A 22,492-nucleotide genomic window follows, 5' to 3' on the forward strand; every position below is an offset into this window, starting at 1 on the left:
CAGAGGAGGGCCATGAAGTTGCTGAAAGGAGTGGAGCATCTTCCCTGTGAAAACAGGCTGAGAAAGTTGGGGCTGTTCAGCCAGGAGAAGAGAAGGTTGAATGGAGACCTCACAGCAACCTGGCAGTATCTGAAGGGTTCTACAGGGAAGGTGGAGAGGGACTCTTTGTCAGGAACTGTAGTGATAGGGTAAGGAGTAATGCATGCAAACTGAAGAGAGGAAACTTAGATTAGATATTAGGGGGAAATTCTTTACTGTGAGGGTGGTGAGACACTGGAACGGGTTGCCCAGAAAAGCTGTGGATGCCCCGTCCCTGACAGTGTTCGAGGCTGGTTTGAGCAACGTGGTGTAGTGGTAAGTGTCCCTGCCCATGTCAGGGGGTTGAAACTAGATGGTGTTCAAGGTCCCTTCCAACCCAAACCATTCTATGACTCTGTGACTCTATGATTTTATGAAATGTTACATCAGTTCCATTAAGCCTCACTGCTCTCTGTGAGAAGGGATTCTTGTGTTTAGCATGCTTTATGTGTGTCATTTAAACACATTTAAAATGCTGTCTGTCAGAGGGCTGTAGTGCAGTTACAAACCAGACATGCAGAACATAATTGTCAGTTGAAAAAACATCAGCAAGTGGCTGTAACTATTCCTATGATCTATCAAACTTCTTTTTTCCATTCATGTGAGCAAAATTCAGAATAATCTTTGGTCCTAAACCACCTGAGGGCTAAACAAAGCATGCATCCAGACTGGCTTGTTCACTCACCATGTTTCAGGTTTTCCTTACCCAAGATGTTGTATTTTGCATGCTTCCTGAGCTCTATCCTACCAGAATTCATGTCCTCTTAAACTTGCTGCCATGCGGCCCTGCCCCAACGATAGGGACTGCTGACACATGCACAGCCCAGCTGGCCGGTGATGCTGAGAGCTGTCATTTCATCCCTGCACTCTCCTCTATCCATCAGAGATGTGTAACAGGATTATGACAAAGGGGTGAACACCAGAGAAAACTGTGTCTACGGCTTGCTGGCTGAGGCTTGGTGTGAGCAGCCCAAGTGGGGAGGGTGAGGCTGTGGTGGGGAGAGGGGAGTGGGATTCTGCAAGCCTGGCCTGTCCTTATGCCTTGGGACATTGTGTTTCTCCCCTTGCAGATGTCGTGGCACCCGCAGTACCGCAGCTCCAAGTTCCGCCACGTGTATGGCAAAGCTGCCAGCAGGGATAAGTGCTACGACTGTGTGCCCATCACCTGCAGCGTCCACGACAACCACTTCTGCGCTGTGAACCCCAGCTTCATTGCAGTGGTGACCGAGTGCGCGGGCGGCGGCGCCTTCCTCGTCATTCCCATCAAGCAGGTGAGCTCCCCAAGGCGAGCTGCCTTTCCAGAACACATCAAGAGGCTGGAGGAAGGACAGGCTTTCTAGGGACCTAGATCACAGAGGATATTCATTTAATGCTGTTGCCCAAATTGCAAAATGGTGGAAGAGGGCCCAGTTGCCCTAGCAGGTGATTCCTGGCATGTGTGTATTTATATGTCTTGCATTGCTGCTTGCAGATTTTTGACACCTTGCTTCATTTTATAACTCATTTGTCTTTCTTGTATAATCAGCATAATGTGCTGTTCAGATGTTTGTCTCCTGGGAGTAACTGCAAATTAAAAAGTATTTAGTGGATACAGAGAGCAAAACCAGAAAGATGCTTTAGCAACATGGATTCAGTGACCAAAGGAGAATATGGTATGTTTTGTTCTACCTTCTCGTTTGTGAAAGAACGGAAGCACAGTTATCAGGCAATGAAGCTCTTAAACTTCAAGCATTGATGCTGCGAAGACTTCCCTTTCAGAAACAAATGCCATGTATATGAGTTGTGATGACTTAGGATCAGATGAGAGGGAGAAGCTGGCTGTCTGATGTTTATTGCTTCAGTAAAATTAGGCGTGCACTGATGTGGATTAACTTCAATATGAGATTATGATCTCTCTGGAATCAGGACAGAACAGATGAAAGGCAGAAGTTCAGCCTTTAATTAAAAGTTAATTGATGGTGTTATTGCAATGTCACTTTTTCAATATATATTTGCTAAGGATGAAAGTGAACTGGCTGTGCTTGAAGAACCTAGCACAGTTTCCGGCCCTTCTGGACTTTGTTAATTCATTCCTTCAATGATGGTGCTGTTTAGAGACTGTCCTAAAATTAACCACTACCCTGTTTTTCTTGACTGAGTCACTTCTGCCCCCACAATGATGGTCTGTTGAGGCTCAACAACTTGTCTTTATCACAGAACTACATCTGTAGGCAGCCAGCTGTTGACCGTGGGATGTGGTGTGGGACCAAGCTCTCAAAGTTCTGGCAAAAGTAGCTGAAGTTGCTTGCATTTCTTACTATTAATTTTTCTGTCTTCTCACCTTTTCTCAGCTTGGCTAGTCTTTGGAGTAATTCTTCATTCTTACACCTGCTCACATACTCCACCCAGTTCTGAAATATTGCATGTAGAAATCAAAGGCATGGTAGAACTAAAAAGATACAGAAGAGGATAATTTAAGTATGTCAGTGAAAATGTGAAAGTAACTTTCATGTGAGGAAAGACTTTGCAGGTCAGGCCTCAATCAGTCTGGGAAAAAAGGCAAATGAGCAAGATGTATAAAACTGTCAGGAGAAGACGTTTAAGGAGCAACTCTTCTTGATTTGTTTGGTGAAGGGGATTCTGGACACCAGGGAGCAGTCCGTTAGCAGCAGATGTAAATGCTGCTGCAGTTTAGATGTGGGGCTCACTGTCCTGGATGTTGATGAGTCTGGAAGAATTAAGGGCTTCAAAACTGAGCTATGGAGAGGTTGGTCCCTTGAGGGTTAACCTTTGGTTGTGTGTCAGGGAAATTAGGTGCTTCACACAACTGTTCTCTGAATACCACCAGTTCCTTACCCATGCTGGGTGGTAAAGCTGCTTCAGCCACCCAAAGAAAGGGATTCCCAGAGTCAGGACCTGCAATACCAGCTACTTTGTTTTGTTTGATACACTTCCAAAGTGGTACCATCTGGTGCAAAGCAGAAACTTTTGACTTGTGCTTCTGATGGTGCTTTTTTTGTGACTGCCACCTCCCCCTATGAAGGTGAACCATGGCAGACAGTGTACTGGACACTTGGCTTGTGCCCTCAGCTGCCAGGGCATCAAAGGCAGCCTGTTCTGGAGATGTGTCTGGGACAGTATTGCCCTCTTACAATGGACAGCTGACTGTGGTTATTTTTGACTGGATTCATGGGAAGCAGACACATCCCAAGTGTGACAAAGTGTGGAGGAAGAGCCCAAGAACCCAAGAGCCATGATGTCACATATTTAGTTAAAGCAGGAGATAGTAGCCAGGACAGGGAGGGCTGCACTTGCTGGGGAGGATGAACAACCTGATCAGGTAGCTGTTCTTGTCTCTCCCTCCAATGCTTTTTTGAGTTCATTCTGCATGTGCTGCTACTAGAGGGGCTGCCTGTCTAAGGACATCTTTGAATGAAGGCTCAGCTTTGCTCTGTTTAACTGTGCCTCCTTGTTTGTTTGTTGTACTCCTCACCTGCTGAGTCACAGACACCAAGGTCTCTCATCTCTCCTTGAATAAATACCACTTCTTTCCTTCTGCACCAGTCTTCTTCTCTGAGAGCCTGGGGGTGAGGTGGGGCTGGGGACAGCAGAAGTTAGGTAGAGAAAGAGTTCTTTGCCCTAGATACCATCCTTTCAGCAGGCCTTTGCATTCAGCCTTATAAGAAATCAGTTGAATATTTGCCATCACTTTGGAAATGGTCTGTTGCAGGGTGTATCAGTGAGGTCCTGGTGAATATGTACCACTGAAACCAGATGGATGGAAGGGCAACACATCTCACCAGGGAGGGAAGGGGCCGTGGCCACCGGGGCTGCCTGGTGCCCAGAACGGGCTGACTGATTGTAAATCTTGCAAGTTCAAGGAGACATGAGCTCAGTGACTGTAACTGAGAGATCAGCTGCTTTCCCACAGTGTGGCCTGGGTGTAGATGTGCTGGGGAAGTGCATGCACAGCGTACCAAGGAAGGATCTTGACTGGGAGGGAAATTTTGTGGCTTTCTTTTGAAAGATGGAGTCCTCCCTTTTTCCATCTCCGATGATGAGACTCGGTTGAGACCGCATCTGTCTCTTCCTCTGCAGCAAAAAGCCAAGTGAGAACAAGGTCCCAGGAGACAGGGAGGTTATTTGTGCCCAGGTCTGCAATCTCCAGTCTTTCAGTGTGTCAGCACCAGGTGTGAAAGGGAGGACATCTGTGGCTGTGCAGAGCTCCTAGACACAAACTCCCCTCCCTTCTCTCTGGGAATATGGACTGTAAAACGAAACCATGATGACCCCTCTGGCCTTATGTAACTGACACATATGTGAGCGCTGTGCTAGCGCCCTTCAGGGGCAGAGGTGGGGGTGATCTACCTCATAGTAATCTGCCCTGTACAAATCTGCTGGGAGAGTTGTGACAGATGTTCCACTACAAGTGATTTTTGTCAGGAAACTCCAAGCTTGACTACTTTTCAGAAACGCTGGAATTTTAGAAAGCAAGTGGTTAAAAAAATGGGTCATTTTCAAGCTCTGTAGGTAACTGTGGAAGTCAGGTACCACTTCGTGGGATGACAACATCTAGTTACTCAAATAGTTTTTGGTGTGTAAAATTAAATTTCCTCCAGCAATGAAGATCTTCACTTCCTCATGCAGATGTGTATCTGAGACCAGCAGCTCTAGCTTCATGTCATATATGTTTGTTGGCTCTTGGGGGGTTCATGCGTGGTGAGTCCTGCTCTGTCCCAGTGCTTGCAATGGGGCAGGTGAGACTGGTGGCTGGGAGAACAAGGGCTCCTTTTCCAGAGCCTGTTGGGGAAGTGGGAGTAGGGTAAGAGAGCCTTGCGGAATGGGTGAGGCAAAACAGGCTTAGGTCAGCCTGGGAGTCTCCAAAACAGAGTGGGGAGCAGACAGGCAACTAGCTCTGGGAGGGGACAGGGTTCCCTTAGGGATCAAGGGATTGCTGTGGATTTGTCTGTCCACCCCTTTTAGTTGTCATCTCGAAACTGAGCTCTGAAGCCTACAAAAGGACACTGTGGGTGGAGGAGCACTTCTTATTAAAGGTCTTTCATCTCTCTTTTGCCTTCCCAAATCTTTTTGCATTGTTGCTGTTACGAAAGGGAATTTTTTTTGTAGTCTAAAAAAGCACAGTCTTTTACATTTCAAAGCCCTTTGGATGTTCAGTCTAAAGCAGGTTAGTCCCAGTTTATGCAACAAACTTTCCAGTGAAGCCACACACCAGTGTCCCGTTCTGCATTCAAAATTGCAAAAAACCCCCAAAATTTAAAAGCTGGGAAAATTACACCCTCTCCACAGCCAGGTTAGGGGCAGCAGTGGTTCCCCGTGGCTCTGCACTCCTAAGGCCCACCTCTGGACAGGTGTAGGAGTACATCAACAGAAGTGTCTGCTTTCTAGGCAAGCACACATTTGCCATCATTTTGGTCTAAGATCCTTCCAGGTGGGAAGCAGGTCAGCATCACCAGCTTGCCATCATGTCTCCCTTCTTAGGTGCCTGACTTTTGCTCTTGAACTGATGCCTGGGGTGGGTCAGGGGACTTCCATACTTCTTCTGCTTCTTACAGGGGGAAGCAAGTGTTGCTTGAATGTTAATAAAATCACCAGCACCCTTCCTATCATTTAAATATTCGAACTTGACTCTAGCAGAGATCATGCCTGCAGTGTGGCTTTATTCAATGCAACACAGCCCCCATGTGGCACAAGGCTCTAAATACACCTTAGGGCACTTTGTGCGGGATTTTTACCACTGCAGATGCCACCTAAACATGGCTTCTTTTTTTTTTTTTTTTTAAATCCAGAATGCTGATTGAATTCGGTGAATGGCTGGATTTGAACACTGTCAGAGAGAAATAGATAGCTTGCTGAAAGAAAAACTTAGTAATTTTGTAATTTGTGTCACAAATACCTTTTTGCTTTAAAAATTAAATAAATGCTAGCTGGTGAGGCTAAAATTAAAATGTAAACCATTTTTTTTTGCTGCTTGTAGGAAATGTCTTCTGAAGGAGATTTTGCTGTTCTTTGTCCCCCCATCACCAGATCTTTAAAAAATGTTGAAGATTCAACTCATTCATAGATGTTTCTCCTCCAAGTTTTATTTTGGTGTCTGAACCTAATACTGTCTTCTAATATGCGTGTAGGCATGCACAGCATGCATGTACTTAGGAAGGCCTGGGCAATCCTCCCTTTCTTTATGGTGATATCATCAAGACTTGACTAGCAGGGAGAGCAAAAACCCATCCTCAACAGACAGAGAGCACCTAGGGCATTTGGAGGACAACAAGCAGAAAGAAGTTCCTCTCTGGAGCTGCCTTGAAAATGTCCTATAATTCCATGGCTCACCTTAGGGTTTGACTGTATTTTTTTTCCAGACAGGCAAGCTTGATCCACATTATCCCAAAGTATGTGGGCACAAAGGAAATGTTCTGGACATCAAGTGGAACCCATTCAATGACTTTGTAATAGCGTCGTGTTCAGAAGATGCCACAGTAAGTTTACCACCTTGTACTCTGTGTTAGTACCTGGCTAATGTGCTTTTTGGAGAATGAGATTAAAAGAAACCAAACGCCCATAGATGAGATGTTAAAACATGCACATACTTACTTAAGAAGTGAGGTAAGAGTAAGATTCCTTTCTTTCTCTTGAGTTCAGACCTGTGTGATACGAAATCAGTGCAATGAGGCAGATCTGTTTTGTGGGGGCTTGTGCCTTTTTGTGGTGTATTTGCATGATAAAAACAAAATACGAGTTTAAAATGGAATGACTATTCAAGTTTAATCTCTATGAAACTCCATCTTTACTTTAGAATAAAAGCTTCAACACATGATAATCTGGACCAGCTCTTTCAGTTTAATTCCCTGCAGAGCAAGTCTGAGCTTGTTCCTGCACTCGGTTGCTCTGTGAAGTCATTCTGGATCAGTTGCAGTGTGGAATATGCATCATACAGTTCTGCAGTGGGAGCTTTGGCTGAAGTTAGTGTGGTTAAGATGCCATCACTGTAGGAATTGAAAGATTAAAGTCATATTTGTAAGGGACAATTTAGCTCATATCTACCTACTGGAAGGTCATTTTCAAGAGGTCTTGTAAAAAGTGTGATGTTGACTTCTGTGATAATGAGGACATCTGACTACCTACCATGCTTTTTTCCAGAGATCCCATATGAGCTTTCTCCCACTGGGTTTATTCTCACTCTGCCGTACAGCATCAGGGAGGTTTCTCCTGTCATTTTCTCCGGCCCTGGCTTGGTTCACATGCTTTGCCATTTTAGTTCTGCCAAAAAGTCACTCTTGATTGTAAGATTTTTGGATTGTGTTTCCTGTTTAGTGACTTGTCTTTGCTTGTTTGGATACTCCTCTGGGGTTTTTTTTGAAGACTTCTTTCAGTTTCTGAACTGATGGTAAAGATCTTATTTTATCTTCTGACCTGTGTGCCAGGTTCTCATGCTGTCTCAGGAAGCATGGCATGGCATGGCTTACTTGTGGCAGGAGGGCACCGCCTTGGCCACTCTTTTGAGCCTCATATGAGAAACGAACACAAGCTTCAAAACATCCCACTGCAGTTACAGAATCACAGAACCATTTGTGTTGAAGGCAAGGTTGAGTGGTCTCTTTTACCATCTCTCCAGGCAACCTGTTCCTGTTCTTCACTGCTCCCATGGGGAATTTTTTTCCTTCCAGTATAGTTAATTGCTGTATCCTGTCCTCCTACCCTGCATTTCAAGACAGAGATTGGCTCTATTTTCCCAGTATTTAAGTATTGAAGGCTTTTATCAATTTGCCCGGAAGCTGTCTCTTCTCTGGGCTGAGCAAGCCCATCTCCCCCAGCTTCCACTCACAGGGCAAGTGCTGCAGACTCCTGAGCATCCTGGTGGCCTCTCCTGGACTCACAGGTTTATCAGCATTTTTCTTGCACTAGGGGGGTGCTGGATGCACTATCCCCAGCTTTCCTTTCCGGTTTTCTACAGAAACTTGACACTGGATCACTCCTTAGACTAAAGAATAGAAACATGGAGCATGTCACTGGTCTCAATACAAAAGTTGTTCCAGGAAGTTTGTCTGTTTGTGACTGTACTCTCTTTTTACTACTCTCCCATCCTCATCCTAGCACCAGGAAATGGTATCTTAGGGGTCCTCTGCACAGTGACATGGCATAGAGACATCTCCTCTCTACCTGCTAAGTGGCGAGGTGTGGAATTTAAGTAAAACCTTACAAAAGGAAGGCCTTGTTGCCTTTGTAAAATGATGGCTCAGGCCTGTTACTTTGGCTAGAGAAGGACTGTGAGAAAAGTTAATGAGAAGAAATAACAATTAGTTTTTTCCCATGAGAATGGAGTATCAACAGAAGCATGAAAGTTAAACAGTAGAAGGAGAAAACAGCAACATATCTGCACCTGTTATTTGACTGAATGCTTGAATGCTTATGCTATAGGTAGCCAATGGTAGTATATTGAAGTTAATAATAGCCAAGGAATCTATTGCAGTAGTTTAGCAGCCAATGAATCTGTAACACAAATGGTAACATATAAAAGGTGTATAAAAGAGGCTGCTTTGTTTAATAAATGGCTTTTTGCCCTTTGTTTGAGGCACTATCCATGTGTGTCATTACTGCCCCAACAGCGACAGCGAGGACAGCAGTGTGTTTCTTGGGGTGACTGTCTTTCCTGATACCTTGTAGCTAGACCTTGGAGGTCACTTTGTCCAAGCCCTGCTCAAAGGTGGCCAGTTGAATTGGGGTGTTCCAAGCCTCATTCAGATGAGCTGGGAAGATCTCTAAGGCTACAGATCCTGTGCACTGTTCTGGCTTGTGTGCAAGGATGCATCTAATTGCTTACTGGGCTGGGCCTCTCTTTGAAGAGGCCACAAGCTTCTGGGTAGATGATGGAAATTTCACTTCTCCCACATTTCTCAGAGGTTTCTTCACCATTAACCAGACTTTCTGGAGATTGCCTTGGTGGTACCACTGTTACGAAAAAACAGTAAAAATAAAAATTCCTTAAAACTAACAAAGCAGTAAGAAGCAGACATTCTTTATTCAGCCAGATGCACAAGGGCATATCTCCTGTGAAATATTGTGCATGCTGACAACAGAAGAAACTCCTGTTTAGATACTGTATTTTACATACATAGTCACTGATTTTCCCTGAATAAACATACATATGATAATCATTTCCCTCAAATCAGTAGCATATTTTCTCTTCCCTTTACACATGCATTTTTCTGTCCTGGGGATCTCTTTGGTAGTCCCTGGTAGCTGGTGACCTCCAAAGTCATACCTGACTGCCCAGTGGACTGGTAAAAGTCGACACAATGGGGCTGGTTGCTTTCCAGTTCTCCTTCTTACAGAATGGGCATTGTGCAGTTCCATAGGCCAGTGGTTTTTGAAGAATAAGCATTGTGTTAGCCCACCAGGTGCAGACGATTTTTCATCTGGCAGTACTACAGCTATCTTTTGTGGTGCATAGCTGGAGCATGTAGAATGGTACTTTTGGGCATGGGAAGGATTGTATGTTCTCTGTGAACACTGAGTTCCAGTTCCCACTGCTGTTTGAGGCAGGCTTAGGACTGAGGCCAATGCAAATGGGTAGGGGCTGAGAGTTTGAGCTTATCATCTTACCCCTTCTGTTTCTCTTGGCAAATCGTCAGGCATGAAGAATTCAACTTGTTGAAGATCTTCTCCCCTCTGGTTAGAGGGAAAACTCTGTGCCTTTTACTTCATTTTATCAGGTTTTCTTCAAGATGTAGCAGGGTAGAGAGCTTGTTCATGCTTGGATTACTCATGCTTGGCCTGCAGGCCTGACTCCAAGGCCTGCTTATTCTGCACACTAAAGAACTGGCAATTTCTGCCATTTAATGCAGCCTGAGATTCCAGCCAGGTGCTTTTCTCTGCTTGTATCACCAACCATTTCACAGCGTGAGGAGTGGATGGTTCATTCTAGGCAGCTTTTGTCAGTGTGAACAGAACCTATTTTTCCCTTTTCTACTCTCTCAGCCCCATTCCTTTAGTGATAGTTGTTGAAGCTGTAAAGTGCGATCTTTTCTCTAACTGCTGCAGGAGTTCAGGTGGATACTGCTGGACTCTATGGCTGTTATGTTTCTGGTGGACTTGATTCCTTAGTGGGAGAAACACTGCTGAGAAGAGTGCTCATGATGTTTTCCAGGATGTCACAGAATTTGGGTTCCTTTCTTATTTGGCTTAGAAAGGAGCCATCCTCATCAACCAAACAGCAGGACACTTGCACAGGTGTGGCTGATTTCCACAAACTATGTTCCAAAGAGCATTTCACTTTTGCTTCAAGCTAAGACCTAGAAAAATTTTGACAAACACAGTAATTTTCATTGAGCCAAAGGATTAATCATCTGTTAGCATCCTAAATACTTGTGTTTGTAGGGTTAGTGTGAGAAAGACTCATTTTATACCCACATAGGTTCAGCCCTTCTTGCAGGTTTCCTCAACTGTTTTCTTCCACCACAGGAGGACAGAGCATTCTGTTGTCATGCAGCATCCTTCTAGAAGGACCCAGAGCTGTAGGTGGACCTATTACAAGACAGCACACTCCCAGTGCTGAGTGTCTTCAGTGTAGTGCTTCCCAGTCTCTCTGCTCAGGGTGTCTACTTTGAGGCCACGTGTGTGCTGTTCTGTGTACTTTGACAAATGGCTGTGTCATTTGCAAAGCGTTCAGCACCAGAGCAGCTTTCTGTGAGACAAACATTTCTATAGCTGTCGTCTGACCAGAGGAATTCTCAGTTCCTTTGCCAGGTGGCATTGAATGGATCCTCAGAACCAGGATGAAGAGGGCCAGGAGAGCAGGAGAGGGTTGAGCTTGGATCAATCACTGCTATAGTATTGTAGATTCATAGAATTATAATATCTTTTGGGACTCAGATTTGCTGGCTCCCGCTCAAAGTTTGTTAAGAGGCAAGGTCTGCAAGATCAGTGGTTTACTTCTTCCCGTTGGGAATAACTTTCCATAACTGTGCTGACAGCTTGGCCAGGTCTAAGGGTTGGATTGCCAAATTTAAAAAAAGCCCTGGTAGGACTGCTGTCTGAAGATAGAAGGTAAAGAGGAGTCTTCAGGTCCACAGAAGAGTAGAGACACAAATGACAAGGACTGGCATACAAAAAAGCCAGGCACATTCCTATTCACTACAAAGGGAATAATAATTCCAAGGCAGTAATAGCTGTTGGTAAATTCCAAATTAGCTCCTGCTCAGGAAACTCACAAAGACCCATCCTGTGCCATTCAGGTTAAAATCTGGGACATCCCCAATCAGTTGCTGAAAAGAAACATCACTACTCCGAAGAAAGAACTTCGTGGGCATAATCGAAGAGTTGGTCTGATTGAATGGCATCCCACGGCTGGTAACATCCTCTTCAGCTCTGGCTATGACTACAAGGTGGGTCTGTGCTCCTGGAGCACCCTGTTTGGCTGGGTGTTTGAAATTTATTTTAATTTCAAGCTGTAAGATGGTACTGAAGAGTTTGGAAGCTTTCTTCAGGGGGAAATTCCATGGTGAATTCAATTGAAATTTTGAACTTGTAGCAATAATCCAAGGATATTGCTACAAGTTCAAAAGGACTGTCTAATTTTGCAGTCTTCTGATGAACTTCAGTCTACTCTGCACTTTGCATTTACTGAATTGGATACAGTATGCAATGCCATCCACTTTTGTTTGTGCTAGTGCAAATATCTGCAGTGATGTTGTCTATTTTTATGTATAAAATGTGGTTGCAAAGGAAATTAAAATATTGGACATTCTGAGCTGACACTGATACACTGCTGTTAGTATCAGGAATTATTTTAGTTATTTTAAATGCTGGAGAACAATCACTTACGATAGTAAGACCTATACATGTAGAGAAAATATGACAAAATGAATAGAGTGCACAAAGTCCCCTGGTGTGTGAGGCAGCAAAGGACTGATTTTTTTTTATTAATTTTGCTCCAGATAATGATCTGGAACCTTGATGTCAAGGATGCTGTCCTTTCAGAGCCAGTGAAGATTATTCATGTTCACAAAGATGTGGTCCTCTCCATGTCATTCAACACAGATGGCAGTCTCCTTGCCACTGCTTGCAGGGACAGGAAGATACGTGTGATAGACCCTCGTGCTGGAACAGTCCTACAGGTAGGTTGGATTCAGAGGTTTATGATCCAGCTGATCTCACCTCTTGGAGTGCTTCCTCTGCTGGGTAGCTTCATTGCCATAAGGGACGATGCATCTTGTGCCCTGAATTGCCCAAGGCACTATATGGTACTATTGCCTTCTATTTTCCGTGGAACGCTGGCTGTCATTATTGAAAACAGGGATTTTGCATCTTGATACCGTGATCCTTGCTCCCTGAAACCTTACTTGGATGGCATTATTTTCATAGGTACCTCCTGCAGCCTTCTGAGGGACATGATGGGAGGGAGTGTAGAGATTAGGTGGACAGGTGGATGCAAGTGTACATCTGTCCCAATGATCAAGGTTGTTCTTGTTGCCTGGGTTTTGTTGGCTGGGTGAAGCTGGCTGCATTTTGTAGCCATTTGCACAGGTTTGTGTACACAGACAGTCCTGCCTGCATCTACTAGAGACTGCTGTCTTGCAAATATGTGAATCAATAGTTAGGGAGGAGAGATTGGCTCGGCTGGTCAGAGCAGGTACTGATAGCACCAGGATGGTGGGTTTAATCCCTGTATGGGCCAAGAGTTGGACTTGAAGATCCCTGTGTGTCCCCTTCAACTCAGAGTATTCGATGATCAGTGATTGGTCATTCAGCTTTTGGGAATGATCCTGAAGAGTTTAGGCCACTTTTTTCAGATGCCCATGAAATCCTGCTCACTGTAGTTCAGCTGGGCTGAGCAGATCTTTCAGATGTTAGTGAATGAAGGTTGTCTTGTAACATGAAATGTAGCTATGCAACAGATGTTGTCTTACTTATGCAACGTTCTTTCTCTTCTACAGGAAGCAAGTTACAAGTCTCACAGAGCCAATAAAGTCTTATTCCTTGGAAACATGAAAAAGCTGTTCTCTACTGGAACATCTTGGTGGAATAATAGGCAAATTGCATTATGGGATCAAGTGAGTTGGACCAAAAATCTTAACCATACCAGCTTCAGTTTTCTCTCTTTGCTGTCTCTTTAACTTTTCCACCTGCCACATACATAAGAATTGATTTATAACAGCAATCCAGAAGTGATCTGTCAGATTCCTGAGGGGTGATAGGTCTTACTGCTGTGAGAGCTAACCAAGTTCTGAAGAAGCTTTCAACACAGAAGCCTATGAGAGCAAAGAGAATGCTATGCCCATGTCCTGGTCTTGGCTGGGACAGAATTAATCTTCTTCTTAGTAGTTGGCACAAGTCTGCCATTTAGTTTGGATTTAATACTGAAGGCGCACTGACATTTGCGGTGTTGCTAAGTAGTGCTTACCCTAAGTCAAAGACTTTTCAGTGTCTCATGCTCTGCCAGTGTGCAGGTGCACGAGAAACCGGGAGGGAGGATATCCAGGACAGCTGATCTGAACTGGCCAAAGGGATATTCTATACCATAGAACGTCATGCTCAACTGGGGGGAGTTGGCCAGGAACCATGGATTGCTACTCAGGGACTGGTTGGGCATTGCTCAGCAAGTGGTGAGTGGTTGTGTTGTGCATCATTTATTTTTCTTGAGTTTCATTCCTCTGTCTCCCTTTTCTTTTCATTACAATTGTTTTTGTTCTATAATTTGCTTTTTCTTCAATTATTGAACTGTTCTTATCTCAACTATGAGTTATCTTTTTCTGATTCTCTTCCCCATCCCACCAAGGGGAAGTGAACAAATGGCTGCATGGTACTTAGTAGCTGTCTGAGGTTGAACCACAACAGCCCACTACAAGAAGAAATTGTTCAAAGGACCTCTGTGTGGTTACTGTAGCTCTGACTTAACGTAGCTCTTACTGGTCTTACTGGCAAACTGGTCCTGGTGCTGGAAAAAGAAATGAGCTCTAGACACAGCCTACTCAGATGAAGCCCTCAATGAAGAAAAGTATGTAGTGTGTTTTTGATTTCTGATGATTCCTGACAGTAGTGTACTGAGGTAGTGCTTAATTGGTCATTTCTAAGGCATGGTCTCCCGTCAGGATGGCTGCTAGCCTTGTGAAACCCTGCTCTCATCTACCGTTTCATATGCAGTGAGATTTTTTACTTTGTCAGCATCTAAATATGTCCCTCTTCATCAACTGCCATGCAGCACAATCTTTTGTGTCTTTGTAGTGCTGTCACTCTTTGTTACCAGACAAAGCTGGTAGACCAAGCCTATGATTTGCTATGTTTTGGCTGTGTTTGGACATGGCTTCTTCGCACATGTGAGAGGCAAAGCACTGTATTGCTGTCTGAAGGCTTTCCACAATGCTGAGCAGTGCTGTGACACATCATGGGTGTCACATTAGGGTTTCACATGCTTGGTTTAGAAACTCAGTGGGAAGATCTGTGAGGCAAGGTATGTACAGTCTCCTTAGGAACAGGGATCAGCACAGGGCCTGCCCAGCAGGCCTCTTTCTCAGGTCCACATCCACCCATGCCGTCTTTGCATCTAAACAGAAGCTGTGGCTTCCCGCAGCCTGCAGCTGGTCAGTTCTGCAGGACAAAATGTGTGTTAACCCTCTGCTACACACATGTTTATGTGAGAATCACCAGATGAACAGCCATGGGACAACATAGTCTGCCCTGTTGGTCCTCCGAAGATCACTCCCTTCAGCAGTGCTGAGCCTGAGCCTGAGCCTGAGCTGCAGCCACAGCCCTGAGCTGCTTGGCTGATGCAGACTGCTCTTGTGGGTGGTGCACTGTTGTGCAGGTATTGCCTTGACTAGAGGTTTTGAGAGAACATGAGTAAAATTTAGTGTGAATTTTACACCAGCAATGCAGGTGTACCCTGAAGGCCCCTTCATCTCCTGTGGTCTGGCCCACATAGGGGCAGGCAATGTTACCGTATCTACCCTGAAATGCCATCAGATGCCTGAGGTGCTACAGTGGTAGGAACTGATGTCCTGCCCTCAGTCAAGGCCTGGGACAGAGCACCCGTTTCCCACCCACAGAGCTTTGCAGCAGTCTGTGCATGGCCCCCTGCTCAGGGCTGTGGGTCATTACACAGAGCTGCGTTCACATGCCACTGCCAGGTGGGGTTCAGGGGAGGTGTTCGGACTTGAGGTGACTGACAGGTGATTGCAGCTGACTTTTTTCTGTGTCCTGCCCAGAATGACCTTTCTGTACCTTTACTGGAGGAGGATCTGGATGGCTCCTCAGGACTACTGTTTCCTGTCTATGACTCTGACACACACATGCTTTATGTGGTGGGAAAGGTAAGTGCTTTCCACATCAGCAAGTGCAGGCCTGTTTGATTCTGCTCTCAGCTGGCATTGCAACAGACTGAAGTCAAAGATGCTCCTGAAGCATGTTGACCTAAGGATATGAGCAGATGGGAGGGGAGCAGAGGGTGCTTCAGCATTGGGCCACATTTACCATGTTTACAGATGTTCCATGTTTATTGTGGAGAGGTACACAGCTGGGTCCTAACCTTCCCATATAGGAATCTCAGGGTAAACATTTGGTTCATTGTTGATCCTGCATGGCTTTTTGGGGCCAGGAATTCTTTTCAGGCTTTCATGCTGAACAGCAGAGTCTGGCTGATGTTGATTTTCTTTGCCTTTAGGGTGATGGAAACATACGGTACTATGAGATAAGCCCTGAGAAACCATACCTGAACTACCTGATGGAATATCGTTCTCACTTACCACAGAAGGGAATTGGTGAGTAGCAGCATGTCTAATGTTTCAAGAGGATTGTGGCTTCTTTAATTTAGAGGCTGCCAGAGTCTAGGACTATCCAAAATATCATTTAGAAAAGAGAATGGGTCAGATTCCTCCACCTGGGTTTACAGGTGCTTACAGTCAGCTTGGCCCAGGTCACCCATATATCACAGGTGGTATTACAGAGTCAGAGCTTGGGCCCTTCGGACCAGCAGAGCATGGGCTGGGCAGTTTTACCACTCACTGCTGCATCTCCTCTCACATACCTGGTCAAGGTGGAAAGGAGGATAGTCCGGATTTAAAGGCAGAGAATGGTCCTTGTCATTTGTCAATCTGCTTCAAGATTTTTGTCACTGAACTCTATTTCCATTGTTCCCACTGTGTGATATCTCTGGTAACAAATGCTTCACATCTTAATGCCTTCAGTCTATTGGTTGTCTACCTCCTTTTTTTACTGACATTTCCTATTTAGAAATAGATCTACTGTGATTAGGTCACCACGCCTCCTTTGGACACCCTTGCTTATTAACCTGTCTGGGTACTACCCGCTGTTTAACTAATTCAAGCTACAGAATTTAGCTTTCAGCCCTCAAACCATATTGTTAGCCCTTTCTTGAACCTTCTCTGGTCTACTCTGTAAGTCATATTCCTCTACAGACTGACATGTTTCTAGGATCATTAACACCCCTCCACACTACCTGTGGACACTCCTGCTGTTAGAGGAAATTAGTACAGATATTTGGCAGCAATGAATTTTGTCCCGGCAGGTTGCCTTAAAAAAAATTAAAAGGAATATATTATTTAAAACTTAACTGTAAGGATCTTCTCATTATTCAGTTATTATAATCCTTCAGTATGACATCATTATTTCTCATTGTCACAGTCTCTTTAAAAATAATTTCATTAAAAGGAAGTGTACAAGTGTTTTTAAAAGGTCTCAGTGAATCACGTCTACTTCCCTAACCTGCTTTGTTCAGCTGATCAAGCGTACTGCTAAGGTTATTGCACAAAACTTCCTTTTCAATATTACCAAAACAAAGTACTGAGTGGAGCAGTGGAGTTTAGATTGTAAGATTAGAATAGTTTAGATTGTAAGTTTAGACTGCATAATGTAAGGAACAACAGGCCTTCATGTAAAATCTACTGCTTAATGAAGTCACTGGGTATTAGTAGAAAACTAAGCTTGGGCACTATGAAACAAGGTCTAGAAGCATAGGGAATATCTTTTGTTAAGGGAATTGACATGGATATAGCTTTGGACTGTACAAACTAATGGGAGAGAAACCCACTGAGGTTATCAGGTACTTAGAGACCTTGTGTGGATTAGCCAGTCCTTAAAACAAAAATGGACAGAACAGATGTTCACATCCTTCTCATATTCATTTCTGTTTTGGGACAGCATTAGGGGAGGATACTGGGCTGGAAAGTGTTTCAGCCATATATAGCTATTGTGGTGTTGTTTAGGTGTCCTGAAATTCCTTCCTGGTGATTCTGATACTCAAATCCTGTGGCATCACCTGCCAGTTCTGTTCTGTTCTGGTCACTCTATTTGGAGCTCATTAGAATGAATAAAGAACAGGAGGCTTAGCATGAAAACCACATACCCTGTATGTAACAACATGGTCTGACAGGAAAAAAAAATTATTTAGTTTTGTAATTTGTGCCACTGAGCCGATTTTGGATGCAGACTTCATGCTGATATGGTGCTGATACTATGACTCCTTTCATTGTTTGATGCCCCTTCTCCCATGGTTGATTACATTAACTTTCCTACGGAGATTTATACTACATTTTTTAATGCTCTTCCCCCAGGAATGATGCCAAAGAGAGGTCTTGATGTGGCAGCTTGTGAAATTTTTCGTTTCTATAAACTGATCCCAACTAAAAGCTTGATCGAGCCCGTCTCAATGATTGTGCCTCGACGGGTAAGTCAACCTCAGGTCGTGTTCATATCTGAGGTAAATATCAGTGGAAAAATGAGAGCATTGCTTCCTCTCTGTGACTCTTGGGAGCAGGAGAGTAGGTAGAACAAGAGATTTTCTCTCTCCTGGCGTGAGGGACATAGCTGGCCAGTTTCTCGGGCAGCCCTGCCAACAAACCCTGTCTGGGTAACTCAAGAGTTACTCAGGGGTTAGGGCTCTATTTAATGTTTGACTTTCTAAGACATGCTACCAGGTCTGCTAGCTGTCTGTAAACTTCTCCAATAGAATCTGTTTGACATAATGACAAAAGAGGGAGAGGGGTGGGAGTTGATGTTGGGTGGCATGAAAATCTCCTTGTGGAAGGAAGCAGAATCACCCTGGCAAAACAGGAACTATGAATTCATGGGTCTCTGCACCTTGGGTACAGTTGTGTTACAGACAGTTGTTCTGCAGCATGTAAGGCACAACCCGTTGCACTGAGGGTGATGTAGAAGTAAGTCTCAGAGGTGGTGTCATTAGAGAAAGAAACAGGCCTTGAATCTGTAGCTAGCCAAGGTAGCTCCTGTGTGAGCATAGGTACATGGGAAATGGCAGCACTGTGCCCTCTACTTCCAGAAAATAGAGTATGAAAAGAAGGTATGAGTTCCTTGAATTCAGAGACCCAAAAGAACTAATGCTCATTGCAACTCCCAACCAGGCGTGTTCCTCCAGCTTAATCTCCTTGGCCGGTTTCTGTCAGTTGATGATCAGCTGATGCTTTGTGACTTGTCCATCCTTTGTATCCACATACTCATTCTCAGAAACATGATTTCATGGGAGTTGAGTTGGTGTATGTCAACTTCCCCCAGTCTGAAGACCTCACTGGCATGAATTAAATGTGTCTCCTAGTTGGGGTGAGGGGCATAGAGGCTCAGAGCAGGTGAAAAGACTTTATCTCCATGCCAGTGAGTGCTCATGACACTCCCTGTGCTGAAGGGGAATAAACTCATTTCTCCACCACAATCCAATATAACCTCTTTAAGCCAGAATCTCACTGACATGATTACTCTGGACTTTTGTTTGCTTCCAGTCGGAATCATACCAGGAAGACATCTACCCCTTGACTGCAGCAGCCCAACCGGCACTGTCAGCACAACTATGGCTGAACGGGTTTAACAAAGGTCAGCACATGGAGAGCTCCCCAGCCCTTCAGCTTACTAGGGCTTGGGTAAGATGCTGCCAGCTCTCTGGCCTGTTACCTGCCAGAGAAAGAGGAAAGAAGGAAAAGGAGAGACACAGTAAATATGGCTGGAATCTAAAATAACTTGGTGGCTGTGAATTCTGGAAGCTGCTCCGGTCAAGTGCCTCCATGTTTATCTCTGCAGGTTGTTGGAATAAATTGCTTACAGCTGATTTCTGGGTGTGGTTTGTGAGTGCTAACTTGTCTCCTCCCTCCCTAGGACCTCTTCTGGTATCCTTAAAACCAGGATCTCAACCTGTGAGCTCCTTACCACAGTTTCTTGACCCAGAGCCATTTACAAAAGTTACTGACCTGAGCCAACAAGAGGGAGAAAAAATGTCTCTGGAGGACAAGCAGAAGCTAGGAGAGATCAGAGATAGCAGAAAAAAGATGAAATCGGAGGAGGAATTGCCAAGCAGTAAGAAAATGTGCCTCTTCAATGGCTCTGATATATTTGAGTGTCCACCACCAAAAACTGAAAATGAGGTACGAATGTCTGGGATGAAGTGTTGGGGCTGTGGGGGAAGCCCAAAGCCAGATGACAAAAGGATGCCTTTCACCTGGTGGCAATTCAGGGAGGCTTTGTTTTGCAGGCCTGTGTCAGTGCAAGCTCTTTGTTCTTTGTGGGGGCAAAAACTCTGCCTGACCTGGCTGCCACATGGGAAGCAGAAATGTGTCCCAGCAGCACCCCGGCTGAGGGTGGGGGGCAGTCAGCGTTCTCGCTTCCTAGGCATTCTTGTGGCACAGACCTGCCTGGTGGCTGGCTGGGCACAAGGAGGTCCTTGTGACTTCCAGGTTCTAGAGAAGAGAAGGGGGGAGGTTTATGCAGAATAACCCTTTGATGAGAGCTGCAGTCAGCAAGCCTGGTGAGGCAGCAAGGACTTCTGTGAAAGGAGTGGGTGTAACCCTGGTGCATCCATGTAGTCTTAACTGCCTGACTGTATTGTGAACCCTGACATGAGAAAGGGTCTATTTCTGCCTCTGGCTCAGCAGCTCACTACTGAGGACAACTTGATAGTGCAGTGCTATTGAGGTTGGCTGCTGGTTGCAGCATGCACCTGGGAAAGGCTCTAGAAAAGGTCCTGGTAGCTCCATAATTTGTCTTTAGTCATGGACAACCACCTCTCTGTATAGTGATCAAAGCTGGCACAGTGGTACATTTCTCTGGTCATTTGTCAGCCTCCCACTGTTGGCAGCTTAGGGACATTTTCAACTACATGCAATGTGTTTGCTTTTAGGAACCCTGGAATAATTTTCTTTCCATACCTGTGCTGAGGTCCCCTTTCATCTCTGCAAGATTTTAGCATCTGCACCTTGATAGGGCAGGAATTTCCGCATGTTAATGTCCCAGTGGTATGAAAAAGGGTATTTTTCTACATACTTCTGAGCTGCCACCCCAAGGTTACAGAAGCAGCCCTTGTAGAGCTGGTGCTCTGCTGCATGCATAATGAAAGACTATGCTAGTCCCAACTGGAAGAAGGAAAGGGAACCTGCCCAAGATCAGAGAAGGAGATGTGGCATACCTAGGAATTTAGACTCCAAATACTTTCTGTGGAACACCTGCAGTCACAGCCCAATCTAGTGGACAACAGGAATACTGCTGATGTTGTCAGGCATATATAGGTTGGTTGAAGGCCTTCTCCTTAGATGTTTCTCTCAGAAGTGATGACAGCTCTGGTGGCATTGTTAGGTTAAGCCTGTGTTTTCTTAGTGTAAAGTAAGTAAAATGTGTGCTTTCTTACAGCTTTTGCAGATGTATTTCCGGCAACAGGAAGAAATCCGTCGACTACGTCTGTTGGTAAACCAGAGGGATGTCCAAATTAAACAGCTGAAGCTGGAGCTCATGAATGTCAGAATGGACACACAGGATAACTGAGGGTGCTAGCCTGAAGCTCTTTGTATCCGTGGAAAATGGGGGAGACTCCAGTTCTTGTGGATAACTCCTCCTAGGTTTTTTACTGGGGGTAAAATTGATATTTCAGGCAGCATGGACTTCCCTGGCTTGTGGTGATCACATTTCCCTAATCATCACCAGACAGTTTTTGATGGATTTGCTGTACTTTTTCAAGTTCTCCTTGCTTGCCTGCTCACCAATGTCAGAAACTTGTGTGTTAATGCTAGTGAGAGACTTTGGAAATTCTTGCTCTTCTGGTCCTGGAGAAGCTACTTGTTAACCTCTAGGAACAACCTGTTTTGCTGCCCCTCCATGTGACAGGAGGATGGGAGACTGAAGGCAGCTGCCAGATTCTTTGCTCACCCTGAGGCCCAGCAATGTGGCTCCTGTCCTCTTGCCCAGGGAGTCCACTCTGCTGAGCTTCAGAGGCACCCCTAACTCCAAAGGGATCCTCATACACCCCTCTCACCTCACAGCTTGGCTCTGCCCCCAGGTGGTTTGGGAAAGCTGTGGCTGCCCTGACCTGGTGCTGGGGATAGTCCCACTCTGAGTGGGAGGCTGCACTGGGGGTGCCAAGGGCTGGCGCTTTTGTGATAGGTAAAGAAGAGTCGGCATTGGGGGATCCTACTTTAAAAGGGTGATGGTATGGGCTAGTTCTCATCAGAGAAGCTGCAGAGTCTCTGTGTCCTGTGAGTCAGTGGCCTTCTTTCCCTCCTTCTGCCAAAGACCAGCTGCAGTCAGTTGGGGGTCCTCAGAGAAATGAGGACAACATTTAAAGCTGCATAGTGTTGACAGCAGGGGAATTTGCCAAGAAGGTTTAAAAGGATGAATGGGGAGTTGGACCCCCAACCCACTGCAGACATTTCAGCAATGGTGCTAGAAGAGTTGTGTCAACCACAGTAAGACCGCAGGGCTGTGGCCAGTCATGAACAGCCCTCCAGGGCTGCTGAAGTATCACTTGTCCTTAATGCCTGCAGCTGCTGCTTCCTTAGCTCCCAGGTGCCAGAACCTTGTCCCATTTCTGCAGCCATCTACAGCTGCAGGTTCCCTCTTGCCAGCTGTGTTGTCCAGCCCCCTGCATCCTCCCAGGCTGCTCAGCCTTCCTGAGCCCTGTGGCCACACTGATCTGTGCCCTTCAGCACCAGCTCTCTGGCTCAATGCTGGACCTTATGGAGATGTCTTAAACCCAAGCAGAGCAAACACTGTTTAACCTGTATCTGTGCACCTCTGTTGTGGCACATAGCAATCACAGAATCAGCTAGGTCCAGGGGATATGTCTAGGACACATCCTTGTCACCAGATGTGTTTTATTGGCTGCATTTTTTTGTGCTCGTTTTTTCCATACAAAATAAATTATTTAAATTATTTCCAAGGTAAAGTAACTTTTCCTGGGGATTTTTACATCCTCTTGAGGACTGTTTCTTTGTTATTCTCTGACTGACTAGCATAGAGAATGGTTGGTCACTGTGGTTCTTATCCTAGGGTTGTGTTGATTTCAGCATTTATGGAAAAGAAGGTGTTTTCATTTAGGCTTTGGTGAGACTATTTAATCAAAACTTCTTTTTTTAGACAGTATGCCTGTAAAAGCGTGGACTGTGAAATGTATTTCAATTTGGAGCTTAACTTCAAC

General features: G+C 45.1%; 1 protein-coding gene across 1 annotated transcript; it reads left to right on the plus strand.

Moving 5' to 3' along the window:
* Positions 1–1,115: 1,115 nt before the first annotated feature.
* On the plus strand, positions 1,116–20,844 carry CORO2A (coronin 2A; the record flags this gene model as incomplete). Its single annotated transcript, XM_082301685.1, has 11 exons — positions 1,116–1,349; positions 6,435–6,551; positions 11,307–11,456; positions 12,009–12,188; positions 13,008–13,124; positions 15,276–15,380; positions 15,731–15,827; positions 17,640–17,752; positions 18,819–18,909; positions 19,189–19,454; positions 20,713–20,844. 11 exons carry the CDS (start codon positions 1,116–1,118, stop codon positions 20,842–20,844), a joined length of 1,602 nt encoding a protein of 533 aa, XP_082157811.1.
* Positions 20,845–22,492: the final 1,648 nt, after the last annotated feature.

This window comes from Coloeus monedula (assembly GCF_965178545.1).
Source record: "Coloeus monedula genome assembly, chromosome: Z".
Classification (NCBI taxonomy): Eukaryota; Metazoa; Chordata; class Aves; order Passeriformes; family Corvidae; genus Coloeus; species Coloeus monedula.